Source organism: Nyctereutes procyonoides, unplaced genomic scaffold, assembly GCF_905146905.1.
Source record: "Nyctereutes procyonoides isolate TBG_1078 unplaced genomic scaffold, NYPRO_anot_genome, whole genome shotgun sequence".
In the NCBI taxonomy this organism is placed as follows: domain Eukaryota; kingdom Metazoa; phylum Chordata; class Mammalia; order Carnivora; family Canidae; genus Nyctereutes; species Nyctereutes procyonoides.
In genome coordinates this window covers 10,023,332-10,047,745 of record NW_026575151.1, presented here as the reverse complement: position 1 = coordinate 10,047,745, position 24,414 = coordinate 10,023,332, and the positions used below count along the sequence as shown (strand labels likewise).

At 34.9% G+C, this 24,414-nt stretch overlaps 1 protein-coding gene across 1 annotated transcript in view; it reads left to right on the top strand.

Annotated features, from left to right (window-relative positions):
• The window catches only part of BMP2K (BMP2 inducible kinase), a 115,691-nt gene that overhangs the window by 64,737 nt on the left and 26,540 nt on the right, over positions 1–24,414 (top strand). The window contains 7 exon segments of the mRNA XM_055313001.1: positions 6,364–6,467; positions 7,808–7,887; positions 13,191–13,351; positions 16,768–16,973; positions 18,305–18,403; positions 19,236–19,420; positions 23,490–23,647. Of these exon segments, the coding sequence (XP_055168976.1) occupies positions 6,364–6,467; positions 7,808–7,887; positions 13,191–13,351; positions 16,768–16,973; positions 18,305–18,403; positions 19,236–19,420; positions 23,490–23,647 (993 nt within the window).

Sequence of the window (24,414 nt, the reverse complement as noted above, 5' to 3'; positions counted from 1 at the left end):
CTCATGAATAAATAAATAAAATATTTAAAAAATAAATATTTATTTCTGATTGATTATAAAGTATTTATTGGAAAACAACCTAAGTGTAGTATCAGAAAGAGGTAGTCCTATGGACCCCTGACTCCAAAAGAATACCTCAGTTTTCTTTCTAGTCTCTGTTAAGAGTTTTTTTTCTCCCTTTTGGATGGATATTATAATTTAATTTTTTAATATTTGTACATGGTAATATTTCTGGAAAATATTGAGAGTGGGGAGGATGACTATCAGATATTAAAATTAAAATAATATTGGGAAGCTGAAGTATTTAAATAGCACCTTTCAGCACTGTTTTAATTAAAATGTTTCTAGTATTGCTACTATGTTTAGTAGTACCAATTTTAAACATCCCCTGTCATAGCCTCCAGCCACACAACACAGATCAATGCAGTAGAAAAGAGGGCCAATCTAAATATATTTGATTTTGTATTATAAAGATGGCCATTCACCTCAGTGGGAAAAAATAGATGGAAATACAAAAAATTATTAGGCATTTGTGGGCCAAAAAACCAAGCTGAAAATCTCCCTCAAACTTAATGCTGAAAATTCAAATAAGTCAAAGACTTGTATGTAAAAAATAGAACATAAATGTTCTTGAAGAAAATAGGCTTGAATTTATTGACAGCCTTTTATTGAGGTCCTTGTAAATCATTGTAACAGTGACTGTTTTGCTTAGTATAATGTTTTCATCAAAGTTGAACTGAGGGTTTTATTGGTGATCTTTCAGGTCGTAGAAACTCTTGACTGTTCTCAATGGACAGTACTGTATGAGACTGGAGAGTATATACCTTGATTCATGATTTAATTTGCTTTTAGTAGTAAAATCTTATTTTCTTGAGTTAGGTTGTTTTTTTTCTTCTCTGTTTATGTGTGTGAGTATGTGTTTGTGTTTACTGAGAAGGGAAAGCAAAAAGGCTAAACATTTTTGATAAGTTTATTTTTTTTAAGATTTATTTATTTATTTATGAATGATAGACATAGAGAGAGGGAGAGAGAGAGGCAGAGACACAGGAGGAGGGAGAAGCAGGCTCCATGCCGGGAGCTCGATGTGGGTCTCGATCCGGGGACTCCAGGATCACGCCCTGGGCCAAAGGCAGGCGCTAAACCACTGAGCCACCCAGGGATCCCCACATTTTTGATAGTTTTAGAATCTGATTGGGTTCTATCTAGTTCATTGATGCTTCACTGTTTTTCATATGCTTCCTTTATTATTCAATAAATGTATAGATTTTAGTTTTTATCAATTTAAAAATTTGACCATGTATTAATCTCTTCGAACTTTTATCTGAGAGCTAGGCAGAACAAAAAAAAAATTGAATAAAATAAAAGCACTCAAGTAAAAGTTGGTATTTTATCTCCTGTCAAAGGATTTTTCTGGACTTTACTTTTTTAAATATTGCCTTGAGTGATAAAAGCTTAACAAAATAGAGATTTTTTTAAAAGAAGAGCATACTTAGAGTATAATGTTTTTAGAAAACACTTAGATTCTTTGCAATTTTAATCTTTACATTTTTTCATATGTGACCTTGGCCTGTATCCTGCTATCCCATTTAGGTTTCTCTGTCTGCTTTTATAATATATAATTACTGATTTACATTGTTTTCAAATAAATTCTACAAATAAATTCTACATTCAGAAAACCAAGAATTGCCTAGTTGTGCTCATAGTTTTTGAAAATGAAACATTTTGTATTACCTGTTATTCATGCAATGTAGTTGCCCCCACATATTAATATAAAATAAAGTATTTAAAAACATATATCTTTTTAGTATTAACAGTTTTACTAATGCTGCTTGCATCTATTTTATATGACTCAGGATACTTGAAAATGAAATGGCTATGCCTGATCTTTGTTAAAACTATATAGCTTGGGGGATCCCTGGGTGGCTCAGCAGTTTAGCGCCTGCCTTCGGCCCAGGGCGTGATCCTGGAGTCCTGGGATTGAGTCCCACGTCGGGCTCCCGACATGGAGCTTGCTTCTCCCTCTGCCTGTGACTCTGCCTCTCTCTTCCTGTCTCTGTGTATCTCATGAACAAAAAAAAACCAAAACAAACAAACAAAAAAACTATATGGCTTGTGTTTAAGAATATAAGAATTTGCGTATGCTTTTGAGTATCACCAGTTTTGTCAAGGATGATTATTATTACCTACCGTCTGTAAAGCTCAGTTTAACTATTAGTTTCATTATATTTTCCTCCTGATTTTTCTTCTTAAAAGTAGCAGAATCAATTATTTAGAATTTTTCTTCTTAGCTTCTGTTAAGAAAGCTTATGGAGGTGAATTGAAGGGTGAGGGAGAAGTGTTTTCATTGTGGATCTAAGAGTTGGAAAGAGCTTAACATTTACAGGAGAATGAGAAGCATAACTAATGGGGTTACTGAATAGTTATGATCAATGAACAGAGGGCTGGCTGCCTAACCTTTCCTTTTAGCTTCTGTGTTGTAAGGTGGTTGAGGTAATCCATTATAGAAGTTAAGAACAAAGCCTTGAGCCAAAGGGCCTGGGCTTTTATCTTTGCTCTGTCACTACTTGATACAGAACATTGGGCATCTCCATTTATCTTAATCACATTTCTAAAATGAGCATATTAAAAGTATATACTTTTTAGCGATTATTGTGGAAATTAAATGAATTATAAAAAATACTTCTTAACATGTGTAAGTATTCAGGCATATGGGCCTGTTAATCTATGTTCAATCCCCAAATTTACTGACACCTAGTCATAGGCAATGCTGGAAAGCCATAGACTTCCCCTCAGAAGTAGGCTATTTTCCAAACATGGTTTCAGAGAGAACGTGTATGTCTGGAGAATTGTTCTGAAAGAAGGAGTATCAGAGATTGATGCATATGGGTGCTTATTTCCTTTTTCTAGGCTAATAATTAGATAAATCACTGTCTTATTGGAGAGGAATGCATTACAGTAGTAGTAGAGAGGTCACTAGTACAGTGGTTTTCAGACTGTTTGACTATGATCCATAGTAAAACATACATTTTAGTTCTGATCTGGAGCACATGCGCTTGCATGTGCACACACACAAAATAAGTTTCATGAAACATTGCTTATACTTAGCATAATAATGCATTCTAATATTTTCTATTAAAATAAGTGACAGTCATGACCTTTTAAACTGAATTTATGTTCCATAAACGGGATCAGTACAATTTGGCAAACTAAACTGGCTTAGCAAATGTAGTCCCACATGGAAACACACGCCTGGGAGTTAGAGGTCCTTTAGTTTGATTATAAGATGATATCATTTCTACCCACAGCTTGGTTACCTAATCATTAGGGGATGTTGTGCTGTGCTTAACTTGAGAAATAGAATTACCAATAAAGATACCGATTAGAGAGCTTAAAATCTCAAATTTATTGCCCCTTAATACTTTTCATTATTATGAAAGAAAACATATGTAAGTTGCCTGAAGAATCATTCTTTTCCACTCTGGATACTTAAAAAGCTTTGTAGATTAGGTCATGCCTAAAAAGTATATTCATGTGCCATACTGTTCTCTTCTCTTAGAGAATTTTTTCTGCTGAACTGTATTTAGGTGTTATGTCACTGGTCTTCACAGAAGGAATGACCCATTGTCACTCATTGCAAGTTCTTAAGGATATTGTTACTCTGCGTGACCCTTCTTTAGAAAGACTTGAAGGAGTATTTATTTTTTGCTTTCAATATCAGGAATAGTGCTTTTTCATAACACCTGGTTTGTTTTTTGTGTTTAGGGATACTGTGATTCTTGTAAGGGATCATGTTGCTTTATTTGTGTTGCTAACTAGAAAGTAGAGATCTAGAACCAAATCATATGCAGTTTCTTCACTGACATCATTATTGTAGTTTTTTGGGGGGCAGGGGCTCTCAGCCATTACTTTTTTATTAGTCCTAATTTTCTCATATATTTAAAACATTTTATAGTTTTGGGGCTCCTGAGTGGCTCAGTTGTTAAGTGTCTGCCTTTGTCTCAGGTAACGATCCAGGATTGAGCACTGTGTCCGGCTCCCTGCTTGGCGGTGAGCCTGCTTCTCTTTCTCTCCCTCTGCCCTTCCCCCTGCTCATGCTCCCTCTCTCACTCTGGCCTCTCTCTCTCTCTCTCTCTCTCACAAATAAATAAATGAAGTCTTTGAAAAAAAAACTTAGAGTTTTGTATGCCTTTTCAGGTCCTTTATAGAAATAAATACTTATAAGCTACAGTTGAGATTAAATTAAATTAAATTTTATTTTATTATTTATTTATTTATTTTTTAAAAAAGATTTTATTTATTCATTCATGAGAGACACAGAGAGAGAGGCAGTGACACAGGCAGAGGGAGAAGCAGGCTCCATGCAGGGAGCCCGATGTGGGACCCCGGTCCCAGGAATCCAGGATCACACCCTGAGCCAAAGGCAAATGCTCAACTGCTGAGCCACCTAGGCATTCCTGAAATAGAATTTTAAAAGCTAAATAAACTTAATTGTTAGTATAGGAAAATAATGTAAGTTTGTAAATTTTAGTTTCTTGTGACTTGTTTGGTTTTAAAAAAATTATATGAATAAGAATTTATTGTTATAAGTCTGTTTAAATTTGTTTCTATATCCTGTACTGTTGTACTTTTAAAACATTTATTGGTGTCAATATCAAATATGATTTTGGAGGATAAAATAAACCTTGTAGGTTCCTGAATCTTCTCTGGAATGTGGTTGAATACAAACTAATAAATAAGTGTTTTTGGTTATTTATGTCTAGCAATGGTGACAAAATAGTAAAAAATCAATTTTATAAGTATCTATTTTAAGTATATAAAATCAAGTTACATGCAGAGTATTTTTTTAAAAGAAGATTTATTTGTTTATTTTTAGGCAGTGTATACCTATGTGCAGATAGAGGGGCAGGGGGAGAGAGAGAATCCCAAGCAGACTCGCTGCTGAACACAGAGCTTGATGTTTGGGGCTCATGACCAGAGCCAAAATCAATAGTTTGAAGCTTAACTGCCTGAGCCATCCAGGCTCTCCCATGGAGAGCATTTTTTTAAAACTGAGTTTAGAATCTCCTGAATCAATTTCTAAGTATGTGTTTAGTGTCATTTGCCATAAAACTGTGTTTTTAACCTAAGTTTATCATGCTTTTGCAGATGTATTATACATTGTTCAAATACTACTTAAAATTGAAAGGAAGATTTAAATTCATTTTGATTTCTAATTTTAATTTAGTCATTTATATACTTAGATTTTTCTATACATAATTTTAATAGCAAAATTCAGAGTATTATCTAATTGATGCCACACATTTTATATTGCAAATAGGCTTAAAAATTATTTGAGGGCTGCCTACTTAGTTTGGTCAGTTAAGCAGCCCGCTCTTGATTTCAGCTCAGGTCATGATCTCAGGGTCCTGAGATTGAGCCCCATGGAAGACTCCACATTCAGCAGGAAGTTGGCTTCAGGATTCTTTCTCTCTCTCTCTCTCTCTCTCTCTCTCTCTGCCCCTCTCCAAGCTCATTCTTTTTCTAAAATAGATAAATCTTAAAAAAATATGATTTGAACATTATAAGAACTTGGAGCTAATCAGCAAAGCAGAGTTAGAACATGGAGATGTCTTAACAAATTATGAACTTTTTAGTTATAAATATCAGTCTTCTTATAAACTTGTGAATTAATAAGTGACCCAAGAAATAGATAAATAGTTTTTTTTTTTGGTTAGAAAAAAAAGCTCGTTTTGGTTAGAAGAAAAGTCAGGTATTTCAAATGATGCTGTAAGGCTGGTATGACATCTGTTTATAATAGAACCATAAAACTCTGCTCATACTTCTGAACATGATATGAATAACATGCAGAAATAAGAACTGTGGTGAATATTGTTAGCATCAGTAAGGGAAGAAAGAATGTTTTTGGAAAATTATGGTGTCAACCCTGAATTACTTTGTTAAATATAATACATACAACTTAGTCTTTCCTCAGTAATTCAGGATCATTTGAAAATTAGTTGAGGTATTTTAGATAATGAAAATAAGGAACTTTACTGTGGCTTTGAAACTTTCTTTAATAATTCCCCAGTGTTTGTTAAACTCACTTTTTGTTTTGTGTCACTTTCTGAGAAGAATGTTTATATTTGCTTATATATGCTTCTGGTGCAGAGCTCTTCCATAACTGCTTTTAGTTTCAGTTAATGCTTTAAGTTTGTGTATAAAATACCAATTTCTATTTTCTAAAACATTAACAAAGGTTACTGCAATCACTGATCTTAGAATGAAAAAGGTACATGTATATATACGTTTTATTCTTTTAATGTGCTTCTAAATAGCTTCTTTGTGTTCAGTGGAACGTCTTAGCGTTTTTATTTATCCTTGCAGGATTCATGCTTGAACCAGATCCAGAGCGTAGACCTGACATATTTCAAGTGTCCTATTTTGCATTTAAATTTGCCAAAAAGGATTGTCCAATCTCCAACATCAATGTAAGTAGTTTTTCAAGTAAGATATGAATTTAAAATCCCATTTCATCAGGTATAGATACATAAACTTGGAGAATTGCTTGTTTCATGACAAGTGGTCTGATTGTGTGCGTGTGAGAAGTATTTTTGATGCAAAGCCAGAGCTGCCAACCCGTGCACTGAGGTGCACTGGGGAACTACTGCAGGATATTTTTCCTTTATGAGAGAGACACAGTGACATCTATTTGACACAGCACAAACTACTATTATTAAGTTGTTTGAGACTGTCTGTTAAGTTGGTTGGGTACCTAGGGATATGGTTAAATTCCTGAGACATTAAGCTCTGGGTAAACTGAAAAAGTTTGGTTACCTTTTAGATATATTGTATATTTTAGGAAGGTACTTAATGTCTCTTTCTTTTTCTGTGAAAATAATCATGAAGATCACAAGCAATGAATGTAAACCCAGTGCCTCATCCATGGAAAGTGTTGAGTTGATAGTAGCTAATATTATTCAAAGGCTTTGAATTATATTCATTCTGTGCAGTATACCTGACTGTATCAGGATAACTGTGTGTGGCAAGTTTTTGCTAATTTTAATAAAGGCTTGGGTTCATCACTGATTTTAAGCCCATCTCATCTTTGTAAAGATCATTCTGGCTCTTGTTCTTACAATTTTTTTTTTTTTTTTTTTTGGTGTGTAAAATTTAGTCCATTCCACTAACAAAATATAAAGAAAGCAGTACTATTTCTTTTTGTTTTTTGTTTTTTGTAATATATTCTCTGCCGAAGCTGAAAGACAGGCAGTTCTAGCATTCTAGTAATGAAAGTAGGTTTATTTGACATTTAACTGTGGATTTTTATCTTTTCATTCAGCAAATATATATTTGGGTACCTAAAGTAAGAAAAATGTTATAGAGAGCACAAATGATCTTCTGCTCTCCTGTGCAAGCCTTTATAAGAGGTGTCATGAAAATTATCAGCACTATATAGGAACAGCACTTTCCTGAAATGCTTGATGTTTGCTTTTTTTTTCCCAAAGTCATTTGGATAATAGTCATTGGTTTACAAGTGTGACATAATCCTTCTTTTTAACTGATAATTACCTGTTTGCAAAGTGGATATGATGATGTTCTGTTTCTTTTCCAAGGGTTTCTGTGGAACGTGAATATAAAAGTGACATTTGTGAAGCATGCAGTGGTATTTGTAGATTAGATCTGGCAAATATATGTGAACATGTTGTAGGTGTCTGAGGTGAAAGTAGTAGTATTTCATAGATAGTAAGAGTATATCCTTACTGTTTACATAAAACTGTTTGCAATTAAAATGGAAACCAAATGAAAAGTTTTATTTTTTTCTTCCAAGAATTCTTCTATTCCTTCAGCTCTTCCCGAACCGATGACTGCTAGTGAAGCAGCTTCTCGGAAAAGCCAAATAAAAGCCAGGTAGGCAGAGCTGTGCTGAAATTTGAAAAGACATTTTAAAAAAGTATATAGTTTTTGTTTTCAATCCTCACAAGTACCATGGATTAAGTATCATTTTCATGCCCAGAAAGTGTATGTTCCTCACTGCATGTGATGGGGAGCTTAGCCAATATGAGCGTGTCTGCACTCGGCATGGTGTTGATGATGTCAGTCTGTACTTGAACTGCTCACCCCCTGTGATTAGGAAGTGATTGTGCAGTTACATCAGGTCATCTGGGGGGGCCATTATCTTATCACGTGGTAAATAACTAATTCATGAGATTTTTGTGTTGTGTTTATAGCTAGTATGATCTTTTTTAATTTAATGGAAGAAAAAATAACTTACAGGCAACTATTTTAGAATATTCTAAATTCATGAGACGTTTTGTGTCTTCTAATACCTATTTAGAATAGGTATTGGTATGTATCATTTATAATGAATGGTTATAATGGTAGTTCTTTTTAGACTGGTAAAGAAATAAAATGTTTTAAATTATCGTTCATAGTTCTTTATTGTACTGATAAGTTTGATGTGTATTATATACGTTAAGATGTGTATTTGGTAAGTGAATTGACAATTGATTTTTTTTTCATACTATTTTTGGGTTTAAAAGTTAATAAATAAGATTATATTTTAGGTGATCAGACAGGCATAATATTACATGTGGGAAGATTTCTTGGTTACAGCTTTTTTTTTTTTTAAAGATCTATTTATTTATTAGAACACGAGCATGCAAATTGTGGGGGAGCAGAGGGAGAAAATCCGAGAATCTCAAGCAGACTCCCTGCTGAGTATAGAGCTTGTCTCAGGACTGGATCTCACCACCCTAAGATCATGACCTGAGCTGATATCAAGAGTTGGACACTTAATTGACTGAGCTTTTTTTGTATTTTACTTATGCAGGTATTTTGCTTGATATAAAACACATAAAATATGTTTGTTATGTACTTGTTATATGCAAGATATAGGTACTGGAAACACAAAGAAAAATGAGCAGTGTTTATTCTCAAGGAGCTCACATTCTAATGAACACAGACAAGAAAACAGTTACAACCTGACAGAGACCAGGCAACTCTGAGAGCGGAGGAAGGGAAAGCAGGGAGTTGAGCATACTGGAGAACAGAAAGAATACTTTCTCTGGGGCTGCAAGTTGCTAAACTCTTCCTTGAATATGAGTAGACAGTCACTTGAAGTGATGGGGAATGAAACTATAGCAGGCAGGCACTTCAGGCAAGAAGAATGACCTTTGTGACAGTGCAAGGCTGGAGTATCAGGGGACATAAAGAGTGATAGGGAATGGTAGCTAGGTGCCAGTCATGCAGCTTGGTTTATTTTTATTTTATTTTTTTTAAATAATAAATTTATTTTTTATTGGTGTTCAATTTGCCAGCATACAGAATAACACCCAGTGCTCATCCCGTCAAGTGCCCCCCTCAGTGCCCGTCACCCATTCACCCCCACCCTCCGCCCTCCTCCCCTTCCACCACCCCTAGTTCGTTTCCCAGAGTCAGGAGTCTTTATGTTCGGTCTCACTTTCTGATATTTCCACCCATTTCTTCTCCCTTCCCTCCTATTCCCTTTCACTATTATCTATATTCCCCAAATGAATGAGAACATATAATGTTTGTCCTTCTCCGATTGACTTCACTCAGCAGCTTGGTTTATATGTCATGCTGAGAAATTTGGACTTGGGTCTTTAAGCCAGTGAATTTTCAACGTTGTGGTCAGTTCTGGTATTTGGCACTTTGCTGTGAGATGTGTTGTTATAATAATAAAAAAGGATTTGTTGTTTATAAATTGTTAAACTATCATTTGTGAATGACTTCATTTAAAAAAATATGCCATCACTTTAAAAAATTTTATCTTCATTCACTTGAATTTTAAGATACTCTCTCAAATAAGTGACTGTGAAGAAGTTAAGTTACATCTAAGTTGGAGGAATCTGCTATGACTGACTGTCTTACCTATGACATAGCTGTAGTTAGCAACTGCTGGTATAGTTGGGTGGCAGTTATGAATTATTATAGGACATGTCAGTTCAATTTTATTGTCTTATTAAATTTATTTATTTTTTAAATATTTAATTACTTTAGAGAGAGGGAGAGCAGGGATGGGAAGGAGCAGAGAGAGAATATCTTTCAAGCAGACTCTCTGGTGAGCTTGGAGCTTGAAGCTGCCAACTAGATCCCAAGACTCATGAGATCATGACCTAAGCCAAAACCAAGTCAGTTAGTTAACTGACTCAGTCACCTGGACACCCCTGTTGTGGTTTTTTAAATAACTGTTTTGTCAATGATTAAATCTGTAAAAAAAGTGGATAAAGATTTTTTAAAAAGTATGAGTCAACTGAACAAGACTGATGCTTTGAATCTCTCTTCACCATGTCACGAGTCATTGCTGTACAGTTATAAGCAAATGAAATAGTCAATGCAACTAAAATTCACAGTGCTATTCATATTATGTTAAATCTGTACATTACATTAAAAATTAGGTTAATTGGTGCTTATTGGTCAATAATATAAATTCTTTATTGATAGAATCAGTAAAGTACTTGAAAAAATTTAAATGTGTATAAAACTTAATTTAAAAACTTAAATTAGTCTTTTTTTCATGTTAAAGGCTTATTAGTGGGGGACAAGTGATTGGAGAAATCTTTAAATAGCTAGTATCAGGGACGCCTGGGTGGTCAGCAGTTGAGCAGCTGCCTTTGGCCGGATTGAGGCCCACATCGGGCTCCCTGCAGGGAGCCTGCTTCTCCCTCTGCCTGTGTCTCTGCCTCTGTCTCTGTGTCTTTCATGAATAAATAAATAAAATCTTTTAAAAAATAGCTATTATCATTATTTACATGTTATAGAGCTTTTATGAATATTATCCATCTATCCTGCCTTTACTGTGTGGCATTTTTTGTTTTACTTCCTAAAAGCCCCTTTCTACCTCCAGGAAATCTACATCTGCTCTTGGGACTGTTAAACACGTGAGACTTTTGTGACTTGTATGTGAAAATGGAAAGGTTGAGAATAACTGTCCTGGCAGATGGAAACACTAAAGTATTTTAAGAGGAGAGAGAGTCTGTGTTTTAGGAAGATTGTTCAGGTGATAGAGAGTAGGAAAGACAAGGGAGGAAGCAGAGCAAACAGCTTTGTCTCTTGTAATCATGCAGATGAAGCTGCACAGTAGCATTGGTACCTGTGATTACTCAGCCTTTTGTTTTAGTTCAGTTCCTGTCTTCATGTTGCCTCATCTGCCCAGGCATTTTCTTCCTATTTCTTCACACAGAATGCTTTCTTTTTTTATGGTCTAATGAAAGTGTGTTTAGTTTTTACCCTTGAGTGCCTACCTGATGCCTTTTATTTTTCTTTAAAGATTTTATTTATTTATCAGAGAGGGAGAGCGAGCACTAGAGGGGTGAGAGGCAGAGGAAAAACCAGACGTCCCCACTGAGCAGGGAGCCTCACCTTATGCAGGGCTTGATCTGAGGACCCTGGGATCATGCCCTGAACTGAAGGCAGACGCTTAACCAACTGAGCTACTCAGGTGCCCCTACTTGAAACCTTTCTAGCCAAATTAGATTAAAGGTAGAATTACTCCTCTGTGAAACTCTTAACATGACAGAACTAGCTTGGCACTGATTACTTCTAGTATCTTCTATTTTATTGTATTTTCATGAACATACATCATCTTCCTAGTTTACTATAAATTTTTTGAAGACAGTGTATTGTGCTTTGTTTGCTGGATATCAGTAATCATACGATAGATATTGGTATATTGGTAAAATACATTAGGAAACACTACACTAAAATCTGTGGAACTTTTAATAAGCTTTTAGGAGATTTGCTGCGCTCATGTGGTTGTGAATCTCTATAGAGCAATTATTTATAACAGGAATAAGGCTGGGTGAGATCTGGCCTGTACTATGCACTTAATGAAGGATGGATAGACAGATGAAAAGATTATATAGGACGTACAATCCCCAATTACTCGAACTTAGGGAGTACAGCATTGGCTTTAGTGTCATATCCGTAATTTGAATTCAGTAAGTACTTGATTATCACTAAAATAAGATATAATTGGTTATACATATACATGATAATTTTTTTGCCATTTAGTTCAGTTTTCATATGACTTGTTTCATAACCTAGCCTATCTAAAACATAAATGTTATTTTTAGAAAGCAGCACACATACAATGTATTTCTATTATTATCTAAAATCTTTTGATTCAATTTCAGTTCTTTCTTAGAAAGATAGTTAAGAGGGCTCCCTCTTGTGGTATATATACAAAGAGTTAAGAAAGAACTGTAAATCTGTAGAGTTACTGTACTTAGGACTTTCTCCAAATGCAACATATATGGACTTGGTAAATCATGTATGCAAACTTTTGAACCAAATCATTTGAAAAGGTGCTAAGGGAACTTGGTAAAAGAGATTTTATGGCAGTCCTGTTGAAAAGTGAACATATGACCCTATTAAAAAGTATTTGAATTTTTGTACTGAATTTATAGAAAAAATAAGTTGATAAATATGTAAGTTAAAGATTTTCCCTAGCTTTTTTCTGAAAAAGAAAAGAAAATATTTGTGTCTTTTAGTGTCCATAAAGATTTTCCTTAGCTTTCTTCTGAAAAAGAAAAGAAAATATTTGTGTCTTTTAGTGTCCTTGCTTTCAAAACTGTGCTTATCACTTTGACCATCCATGTCTGTGGCTTAAACTAAGTCCTAGTGGGAAAATTTTTATATAATTCCATTCACTGTTCTAAGTAAAGCATAGTTGCAGATTCAGGAAGTTGAATGTGAGCAAGTAGCTCCACTTATTGAAAGTTTTGGCTCCTTTTGTTCTTTATATCCTGGAGTGTGATCTTTTCTTTCTTAGGCCTAAAGTCTAATAAGCTAAAGGAGACTGTTGTTTTTCATTTCTTGTTTTTATTTTTCTGACTGGTTTGGAGACCTGGCTCCTGATTTCGTCCAGAACCTCATGAGAAGGTTTCTGTTTGCTTCCTTTATTTCATCTCCATAAAGGAGTCCTATATTCTTTGTCTACCAGCTTCAGGGGCAGACTATGAATGGTAGGTAGCACAGTGGTTGAAAGAAATTGTTAGGTTTATTTTATTTACTTTCTTATCTTTATTAAACATTTAATACTTAAGAATGAGACAGGAAGAAGCCAAGAGGGCTAACATGATCATCAATAATAATTAAAATGCACCTGTTGAAATAGATGCTTTATTAGGACAAATAGATAATTAGAAATAATTCCAGGATTTGGAATGAAATATATTCTTCTGTTGTAGAATAACAGATACCATTGGACCAACAGAAACCTCAATTGCACCAAGACAAAGACCAAAGGCCAACTCTACTACTGCCACTCCCAGTGTGCTGACCATTCAGAGTTCAGCAACACCTGTTAAAGTCCCTGCTCCTGGTGAATTTGGTAACCACAGACCAAAAGGTAGTAACAGCCCTGTCACTCTTGTCTCCTTTATGGTTAACTTAAACCTTCTATGATTTGATATCCTAGGAGTATAAATTCCTGGAAAACTTATTATTGTGAAGCAGATAACTTAATGCTTGAAGAAGTTTTCTACTGATGTCTAATAAACTCAATTGTTTTCCTAAAATTGTAGGCAAAAGTAGTTACTGATAATATCAAAGTATGATACAAAAAGCTTCTAGTTTGCTTATGCCATAGGGTCATCAACTAGTAGGGTTCGAGGTTGATAATAAAGTTCAAGAATATAGAAAATTCTTTATTGTGTTGGAAAGGAGGAAGCTCTTTGTCTTTCTACTGCATCTCGAGCCTTGGCAGAGGCATCTATCTTGGGTCATGTGGGCATTACAACAGAGAAACCTATCTTCTCATCCGATTTTGAGAAGACTTATTTTTCTAATCTAAAATATCTTCAAAGCATTATGGTACAGTGTAGTACTTAAAAAAAAAAAAAAAGAACTCCCCAAGAAAATATCTCTAATATTAGGTAGTAAACTTGTCCGCTCAAGGGTCTGAATATATAACTTGAAGGTCCATCTCAAGAAAACCCTGTTTTGCACTTCATTTCATGTTATAGCTGTTTGGTTTTAATGTTAAAATGTTTTCAGTTAAAATGTATTCAATTTGTATACTCTAATGGTTAAAAGCCCATACTTGGAGTCTCATAAACTCGAATGTGAGTTCTGTTTTTCCCATTTCTTAATGTAATAAAAATTCTGGTATCTATTTGATAGAATTGTTGTGAAGATTAACTAACTGCTTAATATAATCCCTTGCCACATAGTATGTCCTTAAAAAATGTTAAATATTAGCTACTATTATTACTGTTAATATATATACTCAGGAAAGATGTTTATATTTTGTCATGATCGTAACGTAATTTTGTCATGATCAGGCACACCAGATGAAGGATTATTCTGTGGAAAAGGGAAAATAGGGGAAGTTGAAGCCTTTTGTGTCCATTTCTTAGCCTCACTGTTCTCTCCTGTAAAATGAGAATAACACCTGTTTTTCCTGTTACAAGAAATACATGACAAGGTGTGTGATATCTGGGAAGATTCTGTTTTGTAGTAAGCATTCAGTATTATTTTTTTTCTACTATTTTGAGTTGGAGATCCTGTTATACTTTTCTATCATGTATCAATGCCCTCCAGCCAAAACGCACTAGGAACACACTTGTATTTGAACAGGTTGGGCTTATTACTCACATATCATGGGAATCTGTGGGAATATCTCAGTAACATGGTGTTTGGAAAGACTTATTGAAGGATTTGGGCTTGTTTTAGTTAATTTTGGGTAAGCTTGAAGGAAGTGGGGCTTTGCTCTGGGTTGAATGTGTTTAACGTAAGTGGATTCATACTGTACATAGTTCTCTGCAGCTTGATTTTTTTAAACTCCTGTATTTAGGAGAGGTTTGCACATTAGTTCATATAAGTCTACTGTGTAGTTTTTAATATATAGATGATATTCACCATAGCTTATATAACCATTTAGGTTATTTCCAATATTTGCTGCTATTAATAGTGTTGTGATGAACATCCTTATAACAGACTCTTGATTTCCATGTTAAAGCATTTTTTGAGGAAGATTAAAAAATATACTCATTTGTATAGATATTGCTACATTGCCATCAAAAAAAGGACTTCAAAAATTTACGCTATCAAAACAGTGTGAGTGTCCTTTGATTCTTATCCTTGCCCAATACCTGTAGTATTGGTTTTTAAAAATGTTTCCTTATTGATAACTGAAATACCTTTGTTTTTATTTTAATATTCCTGATTAACAATGTTGTTTTATGTTTACTGACCATTTGTTTTCTTATGTGAATTATCTTTTGCAATTTTCTGTGAGATTGTTCTGCTTTTATTTATTTTTTATTGCCCTTAAGATTTTGTTTTTATGTATTTTGAATATTAATTCTTTGCTAAATATGTTGTAAATATTTTCTTAAAATTTGTCTTTAACTTTACTGGTGAATTCACGTAACTTTTCTGAGCCTTAGGTTTGTCATTTGCAAAATGGAGAATAATAGTGTGATGATTTAATGATATACATCAAAGCATCGCTTCCATGTAGGATTATTATGATATTGTTTGCGATTTTTCTGCTGCTCTGTGGCCTTGGCTTGAGAACCAAGGAACTCCTTTTATAGCTTGATGTCCCTAAAGCAAAGTCACAGTTTGTGAGGTGAGAGGTGAGCCACATGAGTTATTGCATGATGATCGTTGATGTGATTGGGGTTCACCCCCAGCCACAAGTGTTCTGTAGTTAGACATCAGGGTCCTAAAAGGTGAACATTAGCTGAGGAACTTAACTTTTTAATACTCTACTAAATGGAAAGAAATGCATTTAAAATGGCTAATAGTGGCAATGTCTAAGTGGTAGAATTATGGTTTTAATTTTCTTCTGTATATTTTTATAAATGTCTCAAGACAAATTACAATGAACATACTTTTCCTTATAATTAGGAGATTTAGAAAATTATAAAACTGTTTCCATAGAGGTGTTGTATTTAAGGCCTGGGGTGGTTTGAAGATATTGAAGAATCCTCTTCTCCTTCCTTGCTCTCTTCCTCTTTTACCCTCATAGGATTAAATAGCTGTACTTGAATTTTTGGTTACTCATTGGAGGAGAATATAGAAATTATGATATATTGCACTTCCTCTTTTTGATGTTCTGTGTCTCTTTTCATTAATTTCAAAAATTTATTCATAGGATTTGCCTTAGGTAGAATTTATGAAGCTTATAAATAAATATCCACTTAGGAGGCAGTGTTGATTGAGTCACTACACTAGTATTTATTGAACATCTGTTATATAAAAGATTCCTTGGGGCCTTAATAGATCAGTAAATCATCATCCCATCCATCAAGGGCCCTAGTTAGGAAATAGTCACAAAGACAATATTTGGAAGGCAGAATGAAATGTTATAAACCAAGTGGAAGTGTTAGATGGAGGAACAAGGAAGAGAGACTTGAGCTAAACTTTAAAGGATAAGAAGAATTGCAGTAGGTGGAAGATGGTAGTGTAGACAGAATCATATTGGTAAAGATACAGACTCATGCCAGCTCATGTAGTAGTTGAGAGGCTAGAAACAAAGGTCGTGGCTGGTGTGTTCATGCAGAGATAAGATAGGAAAAAAGAAGTGTTTCTAAGACATTGGCTTGTTCAGAGTTGTGGCTGACAAAATTAATTTTCATGGGTTCTTAACATTATAGTAAATAATTCCTTCAGACTATGTGCTTATGGAAGTTTCTATGTTATAAAATGAGGATAAAATTACCTTGGTTAATGATTATTGAAACAGATGTTTTGAAATCCAGGCATTCTGTTGAAATCTTGAATCTGTTAACATACGTTTCTGGAAACCACTTTTAGGAGCACTGAGACCTGGAAATGGCCCTGAGATTGTATTGGGACAGGGGCCCCCTCAGCAGCCTCCACCACAGCATAGAGTACTTCAGCAGCTACAACAGGGAGATTGGAGATTGCAGCAACTTCATTTACAGCATCGTCATCCTCAGCAGCAGCAGCAGCAGCAGCAGCAGCAGCAGCAGCTACTTCAGGATGCCTATATGCAGCAGGTGATTCTCCAGTTACTTTAGATACAGAAGTAGTGTTGAGAAATTCATGTGGCTGTTAAATATCAGTGAATTCCCTGTCATATCATGGGCACCGTGAAGGCTAGATCCAAGTAGATGTTTGCTCAATTTCCATATTATTAAAGAATATTTTACTTGTATTCTGTTAGAATCTTGAGAATATTCTGTTGAAATAGGTTGCTTTATGGCTTTGTGAAGCAAAAAAATGTTCAGTCATTGGGCATTATGAATGAACATGGCAATTTATGATGAATGTTATAATTTTCTTTTCTTTCTTTTTTTTTTTTTTTAAGATTTTATTTATTCATGAGAGACAGAGAGAGAGAGAGAGAGAGGCAGAGACACAGGCAAAGGGAGAAGCAGGCTGCATGCAAGGAGCCTGATGTGGGACTCAATCCCGGCCCCTGGGATCACTCCCTGAGCCAAAGGCAGACGCTTAACTGCTGAGCCACCCAGGCGTCCCAGATGTTATCATTTTCAAGTTATGTTTTGAGTTAAGAAATAGATTAATACCGTTATTGCTGGAAAGGTGATATTTAGGCTTTCGAAGTAACATTATCTTGGGTTTTTGTTCTAATTTTTTGTTTTTGTTTTTTGCCTGGGTTGTTGTTGGTGGTGGTGGTAGTGTGTGTGTGTGTGTGTGTGTGTGTGTGTAGGAGTGACATTTAGAGTTGGAAGGGACAGAAAAAAAATGTCCTTAAGTTCTGTTCTGCCCTTTGCCTTATCAGAACCTGCAAATTTCTAGTTTCATTAAACTATTTTAAATTTAATGACGTGTTACAATCATCTTTCCATCATTTCCTGAAATATTTTTGAGCCTAGTAAACAGTAAACACATGGCACTTCTCATAGGTGTCTCTCTCCTCTGGTCTTGAATGATAGACCCAGAGCAGAACATAGTTAAGTTCTGCTTAACTAATCCAAGCCAATGGATTGCTGGAAGATATCACTGAAGGGGAGATAGAAGAGATTGGAAATTTATGAATCTTGGACACAAGTTACTTCAGGGGATCTCATCAACTGGTAAATGTGTTTAGGTTTAGTTTTCTTCTGAGCATCCCTAAACTGCTCTGGGAATGGTTTTAGTTGGTTCTGTTATGTTTTGTTGATAATTTTGAAACCAATTCCAGTAAGCATATATAAATTATAGTCAGTTATGGACTGTAGTTACTTTACATTGGTGTTTGGACTACTAGTACCCATATCATTGTTATCATGGTAAGCTACAAACAAACAGAAACCACAACCAAAAAAACTATGGCACAAAAAAGGCAGGAGTAATATTGATGAATTACTTTTTGTTTTCATTGTAGTATCAACATGCAATGCAGCAGCAACAGATACTTCATCAACAGTTTTTAATGCATTCAGTGTATCAGCCACAACCTTCTGCATCTCAGTATCCTACAGTGGTAAGTGTCACATAATTTCTAGATACTTCTTTTTGAAGTATTCTGAATTCCAGTGTTGGAATTCACAGTATGAATGGAATTCACAGTATGAATGGTATTATTCAGAATTCAGTTATTCAAAATCAACTAATTAACGTATTTTCAACAAAGCCAGTCACGTTTTCTAAAGCAGTTTTCCATTGGTCTGAACTGTAGCACCTGAATTTGGCACACTGTAACTAACTGGTGGTATTTTTCTCTGTTGTCATAGTATAAGGGAAATGATCTATTTCCCATAATCCTTTGTTGTATGTCTCTTTCATTTGGCACATGTCTGTTGAATAAAAAAAAGAAACCCAAAGGGAAATTGCATTTGTTCCAGAAAATAGTGTGATTTTTAAAATTAATTAATTAATTTTTTTAGTGTGATTTTTTAAAATAGCAACCCTGTATTAGTGACTGTCAGCTACTCTCTTTTTTTTTTCTTAAACTATTCATAGGAGGAGTTTTGAATTCTGTCAAGTGAGCCTAACTTCACAACTTTTTTTTTTTTTTAATTGAGGTACAATTGACATAACAGTATATTCATTTCAGGGATGCAACTTAATGATTTGATACTTGTATATTTTGCAAATGATCACCATAATACATGCAGTTAAACAACTTCTTAAATAGACTTATTTTATCTTGCTATGGTATTCTGGTAGCAAGCTGCTCCTTCATGCATAAATTATTTTTCAGCTTCTGTTTTGTTGCCCTTGTGAAAAGGAAAGAACATAGTAAACAGGTGTGATACTGACTGTGCTTTAGTGAGCATTGAGCATTGTTTGTGTAACGGCATTTCTTGTTTTAGATGCAGCAGTACCAGCAGGCTTTCTTGCAGCAACAAATGCTAGTTCAGCATCAGCAGTCCCAGCAACAGGCTTCACCTGAATATCTTACCTCCCCTCAAGAGTTTGCACCTGCCTTAGTTTCCTACACTTCATCACTTCCAGCTCGGGTTGGAACCTTAGTGGACTCCTCTTACAGTGCCAATAGGCAAGTATTTTTCCAGTAAACGCAAAAGAAATGATTGTGAAAGTGGGTATAAATGTAGAGTGGCATCATTAAGTGGCTCCTGAATTGAGAGTCCATTTTTCTGCAGTATCCCCCTTTTTTCTTTCCTATTTCTCTCTTCTTGTCCCTGAGCATCCCTACTCTTTGCATTTCCATCAGTTAGGTCTGCCAGTTGCTATCTGTAGGTGAGGCTTAGCAGTATCTAGCAGCATTTAAGCCTCAGAAAATTAGTGGCTTACATGTTAAGACATTCTTTGTAATTTAAATAGAAACAAAACCCTAACAAGCTACTTACGTAGTTAAAAAAAAATAATCCTTGTAGACAGTTAATTTGTCTACTTATAAGTTATTACTTTCAATTAATTTGGTAATATTTATTCATAAAGATTGTCTAATTTAGTTTAAAGAGGTAAAAATAATAGTATTGTGTCATTTGGTTTTCTTTAAAGACACTGCAAGCTTATTGTTACCACAGCCTAGTATATTTTAGTTATTTAGATATCTTGGTTAGTAGAGTTATTTTTCATGGGTAATTCATATTGAAAACACTACAATAACTTAAAGAACTGTGGTGTAAATTTTCTCAAACTCAGATTTGAATTGAGGAGTGCTTTTTGCAATGAAAAGTCTCTTGACCATTATGACTACTTGCTAATATTTTTAGATATGTAGGGGGAGGTAGCTATTAGAACTCAAGAAGTTCTCATACAACATTATTTCAAGATATGATCATTAGCTGGGAAAAGGTATCTGCAGGCTTTGGCTAGAATTTAGGCATGAGAAAAAGTGATGTCAGTAGCATACTTGTTCATTGAGCATATTAAGAGAGGGATAAAGTATACAGTTTGCTGTAGTACACCTCCCAACCTGTGTGTGTGTGTGTGAGAGAGAGAGAGAGAGAGAGAGAGAGAGAGAGAGAGAGAAAGGGAGAGAAGGGGGGAGGGAGAAAACAAAGGAATTTATTGAAATGGTTTCCTAAATCAAAAATTGAAATGCAGAGCAGGGCATAAGATCAGAGGATGGTTTAAAGATCCAGACTGATACTTGCCTATTTATTTATTTATTTATTTATTTATTTATTTATTTATTTATTTATTTATTTATTTAGATTTATTTATTTACCCATGATAGAGAGAGAGAGAGAGAGAGGCAGAGACACAGGAAGAGGGAGAAGCAGGCTCCATGCCGGGAGCACGACATGGGACTCGATCCTGGGACTCCAGGATCGCGCCCTGGGCCAAAGGCAGGCGCCAAACCGCTGAGCCACCCAGGGATCCCTGCCAAATTATTTATTATTTGCCTACTCTAAATAGAGTAGGCAATTTACCACATAGCACTTTTTTCTTTAATAAATTAATAGCATTATTGCAAATAATAACATTAAAACAAATAATATTAAACATTTTAAACAAAGCCACTAAATACAATCTGTGAAGCACAAATAGTAATCTAATAAATTTACAAAAAAAGACCTCCCTAAAAAATAAGTCCCCTACAGATAAGAGTGGAATAGTTTTATTCTTCATTAAAAATGAGATTTTCTGTGCAATATTGTTTAGGATACCGATGAGACTGTATTAACCCTTTTTTACTTTTGATGTTAATTAGCATCAAAAATGTCAATTCTATCTAATATATACATAGGTAGAAACAGTTATATACTTGGCAAATAGGTATACTAGCTTCCCAGAGGAGCCCTCCAGTCACTCTTGGGGCCTTAGTGCTACTGCGTTAATATTCTCATTTAATATCAATCTTTACTAAAGATGATTTGTTGAGTACAATATCTTCATTTAAAAGGTGATTTGTAAGCAAATATTCCTGCTTATAACTGAATCAGTGGAAGGTGAAAATTGAATTAAATGCTTGGCTCTAAGTGTATTGGAGCTATTTGAGCAGAAAATAAGAAACAAAGAAATAAGAAACCAAGAAACCTTTCCCTTAGACAAAGGGAAAGGGTCAATATCTTGGTTTGTGTGATTATTTCTTTTCCCACTTAATCTTCTGCTAAAATTTCTACTCTTCCATTGACTTAATATAGCTTTAGTATGACTACTGGAGAATATTACCATGTTGTAGTCACATAATAGTGAAATAAACATCAGCGTGTATATTATTTTGCTTATTATGATAGATTCCCCAGTTGTATTAATTATTTGTTGCTGCATAATAAATCATCCCCAAATTTAGCATTTTAAAGCAATGATAAACATTTATTATCTCACATACTTTCTTTGGATCAGGAATTTAGGAGTACCTTAACTGTATGTTTATGTACAGAGAAGAGTCTCTCAGAATACAGTTAAGATGTTTACCTGGAGCTACAGGTCTGTTGAAGGTTTGGCTGGTATTGAGGATCTTTTTCTCAGATGGCTCATTCAATATGGCTTAGGGCAGGAGGCCTCAGTTCTCTGCCATATGGATCTTTCCAAAAGATTGCTTAAGTATTCTCTTTTGCAAAGCTGAAGACTGTTTTGAATAAAGAATTATTTGTTCTGATTTGTTCAAGAGCAAGTTGTCCAAAGGAGAGAGCAAGAAAGAACCTGTGTGATGCTTTTTATGATCTAGTCTCAGGAATCATACCCTGACACTTCTCTGCCATATTTCATTTGTTGGAATCAAGTCACTAGGTCTAGCTTAATATTCAAGGGCAGGGGAATATGCCCTTTGAAGGGAGAAGTGTCAGAGAACTTGAGGACATTTTAATACCTATCTAAACTGTAGGTTAAGGTGACACACCTCATTGAATCATTGATTCCTTCCTAGGAATATGAAGAGGAGGATAGGGATAGGGAACCAGGAAGTTCTGAAAGGGATCATTGGCAGGCAGGAGGGAGAATGCCTATATTCCTTTTTGAGTGTTAGCCTCTCTTACTTGTGTTTCAGGGACTCTGGAAGTCCTTTAGGGTAGCTTTGAAATTTAGAGATAAGATTCTGTCAGAGGGGTGCAGGCTTAGACTTTGGCAGTTGATGCATTCCCAGAGTGAGTTCTAAACTGAATTATATTTATTATTAAGATACCTAAGTTATATTTACTAAGAAAGACTATTTACTTATTGGTCAATTACTATGTTTTTGTCTAGCTTTCAGTAAGTGTTTAAACTTCACATTCTTGGCTCAGGTATACTAGGGGGATTAAATGGGCAGCTTCTGTCTTCTCTTTCAAGACCTGTGTGGTAACAGTGGCAGTAAGCTCTCAAGGGGAAAGTGAATTTAAGGGAATGAGTCTAGGCTTGCAAAATTGAGATGCGCATAGAAATTCTCCCTTCATTATCAATGTTAAAATATCTGGATCTGAATTAGAAAACAAACTTGAGAACTTTGTTACATTACCTTGTGACTATGCTGTATTTACAGGCTGGGTTGAAGGAGAGGTACCCAGGGGTTCTTAGGTTAAGAAATCTTTAGACTCTTACCTTCTCATAAAAGCCAAGAGGCCTATTAGATAACTTTCATAAAACCAATGGTTTCGGGCTCCAGACTATATAGATCTTTAAATACCATAAATTATTTATTATGTAGAAAATAACCCTCATTTAGTTTTAGCTAATTCATAAAGCACTCCTAACAGTTCATCTTTTCTTGGTAGCTATACAGAGAATGCCTTTGCCAAAAGGAAAATTGTTGTGGTATATCAGCATAACCAGGACATAAGATCATCATACTTAAGAGTGATTTTAGAGTGATATTGTTTGAAATAGCACTTTAGGGCTATTTACTATGATAATCATAATAATTATTGAGTGCTGATTTCTTTTTCTAGACACTGCTCTCTTTGCTTTATATGTATTAAATGATTTCAGTAACTTTATGAGGTAGGTACAGTTATTCCTGTTTTGCAGAAGGGGAAGCTGAGACAGAGAGGTTAAGGAACTTGCCCAAGGGTACATATGGAGGCAGTTCAAATCCCAGGTGGTGTCGTCAATCTATGCCTTGATCATAATAAAAAGATCTGCTTTTCTAAGTATTTAGAAAATATGAACTAGGGCATTTAAGAATGTTCCATTCTAATGTTTTTTTCCCCTTTTTTTCCTCCGTAATTATTATATAGGCCAGTTGCTGATAAAGAGGCAGTTGTAAATATTACAAGTCAGAAGAACATCAGTAACCCACCTGATATGTCAGGGTGGAATCCTTTTGGAGAGGATAATTTCTCCAAGTTAACAGAAGAGGAACTGTTGGACAGAGAATTTGACCTTCTGAGATCAAGTAAGGGACACTTGAAGGCTTATTTTGCTTCACAGTAAAATAACAGCTCTATAATTATTCAGCAAGGCCAAAGACTGTTTTGAGGTGGTAAATAGAAAATTCTTTTTGTGCATTTGAGGGCAAAAATCAGGCCATCTTCTTTTACATACACTATCGAACTTTGTTGTATGCGTTAGGAATCATTTGCTTGATAGTAGCTCTTAAACCCAAGATTGCTAATACGCTGATTCCTAACACTTAAATACTGCATATCTTTGAATGTTAAATTTAGAATATCTCTAAAACATTAAAAATTAATGTTCAAATGAAAAGGGAGACATTTGTATCTTGCTTACTAATAATTTTGCAGCTCTGTTTTCTGGCACACTCAGTAGAAGGTGGGTTTGAGATGCCCTTTGAAAGTGCCTGAAAGAAAACATGGGCTACTACATTATGTTAATGTTTTGTAATGCCCTTTTAATGAGTGCTGACATAAAAGGGCTGCTTTGTTGTCCTGATATGGCAAAAGTTAAATAAATTGTTTTCCACTTTGAATCAGATATCTCAGTGCTTTTACTTGGAATCATTGCCTTTTCTTAAACTACCTGATATATATGTCAAGCCTCATCACATGTATTTTAGAAGTTCTTTTTTAGAAAAGGGATGTGTGGAATGTTTTGAGGAATTTGCAAAATAGCAAAAAGCTCACTTCTGGAGTATGTAGCTAATTTTGAGGTTTCGGAGTTTTCTATGTGTGTGTGTGTGCACGTGCGGGTGTGCATGTGCAC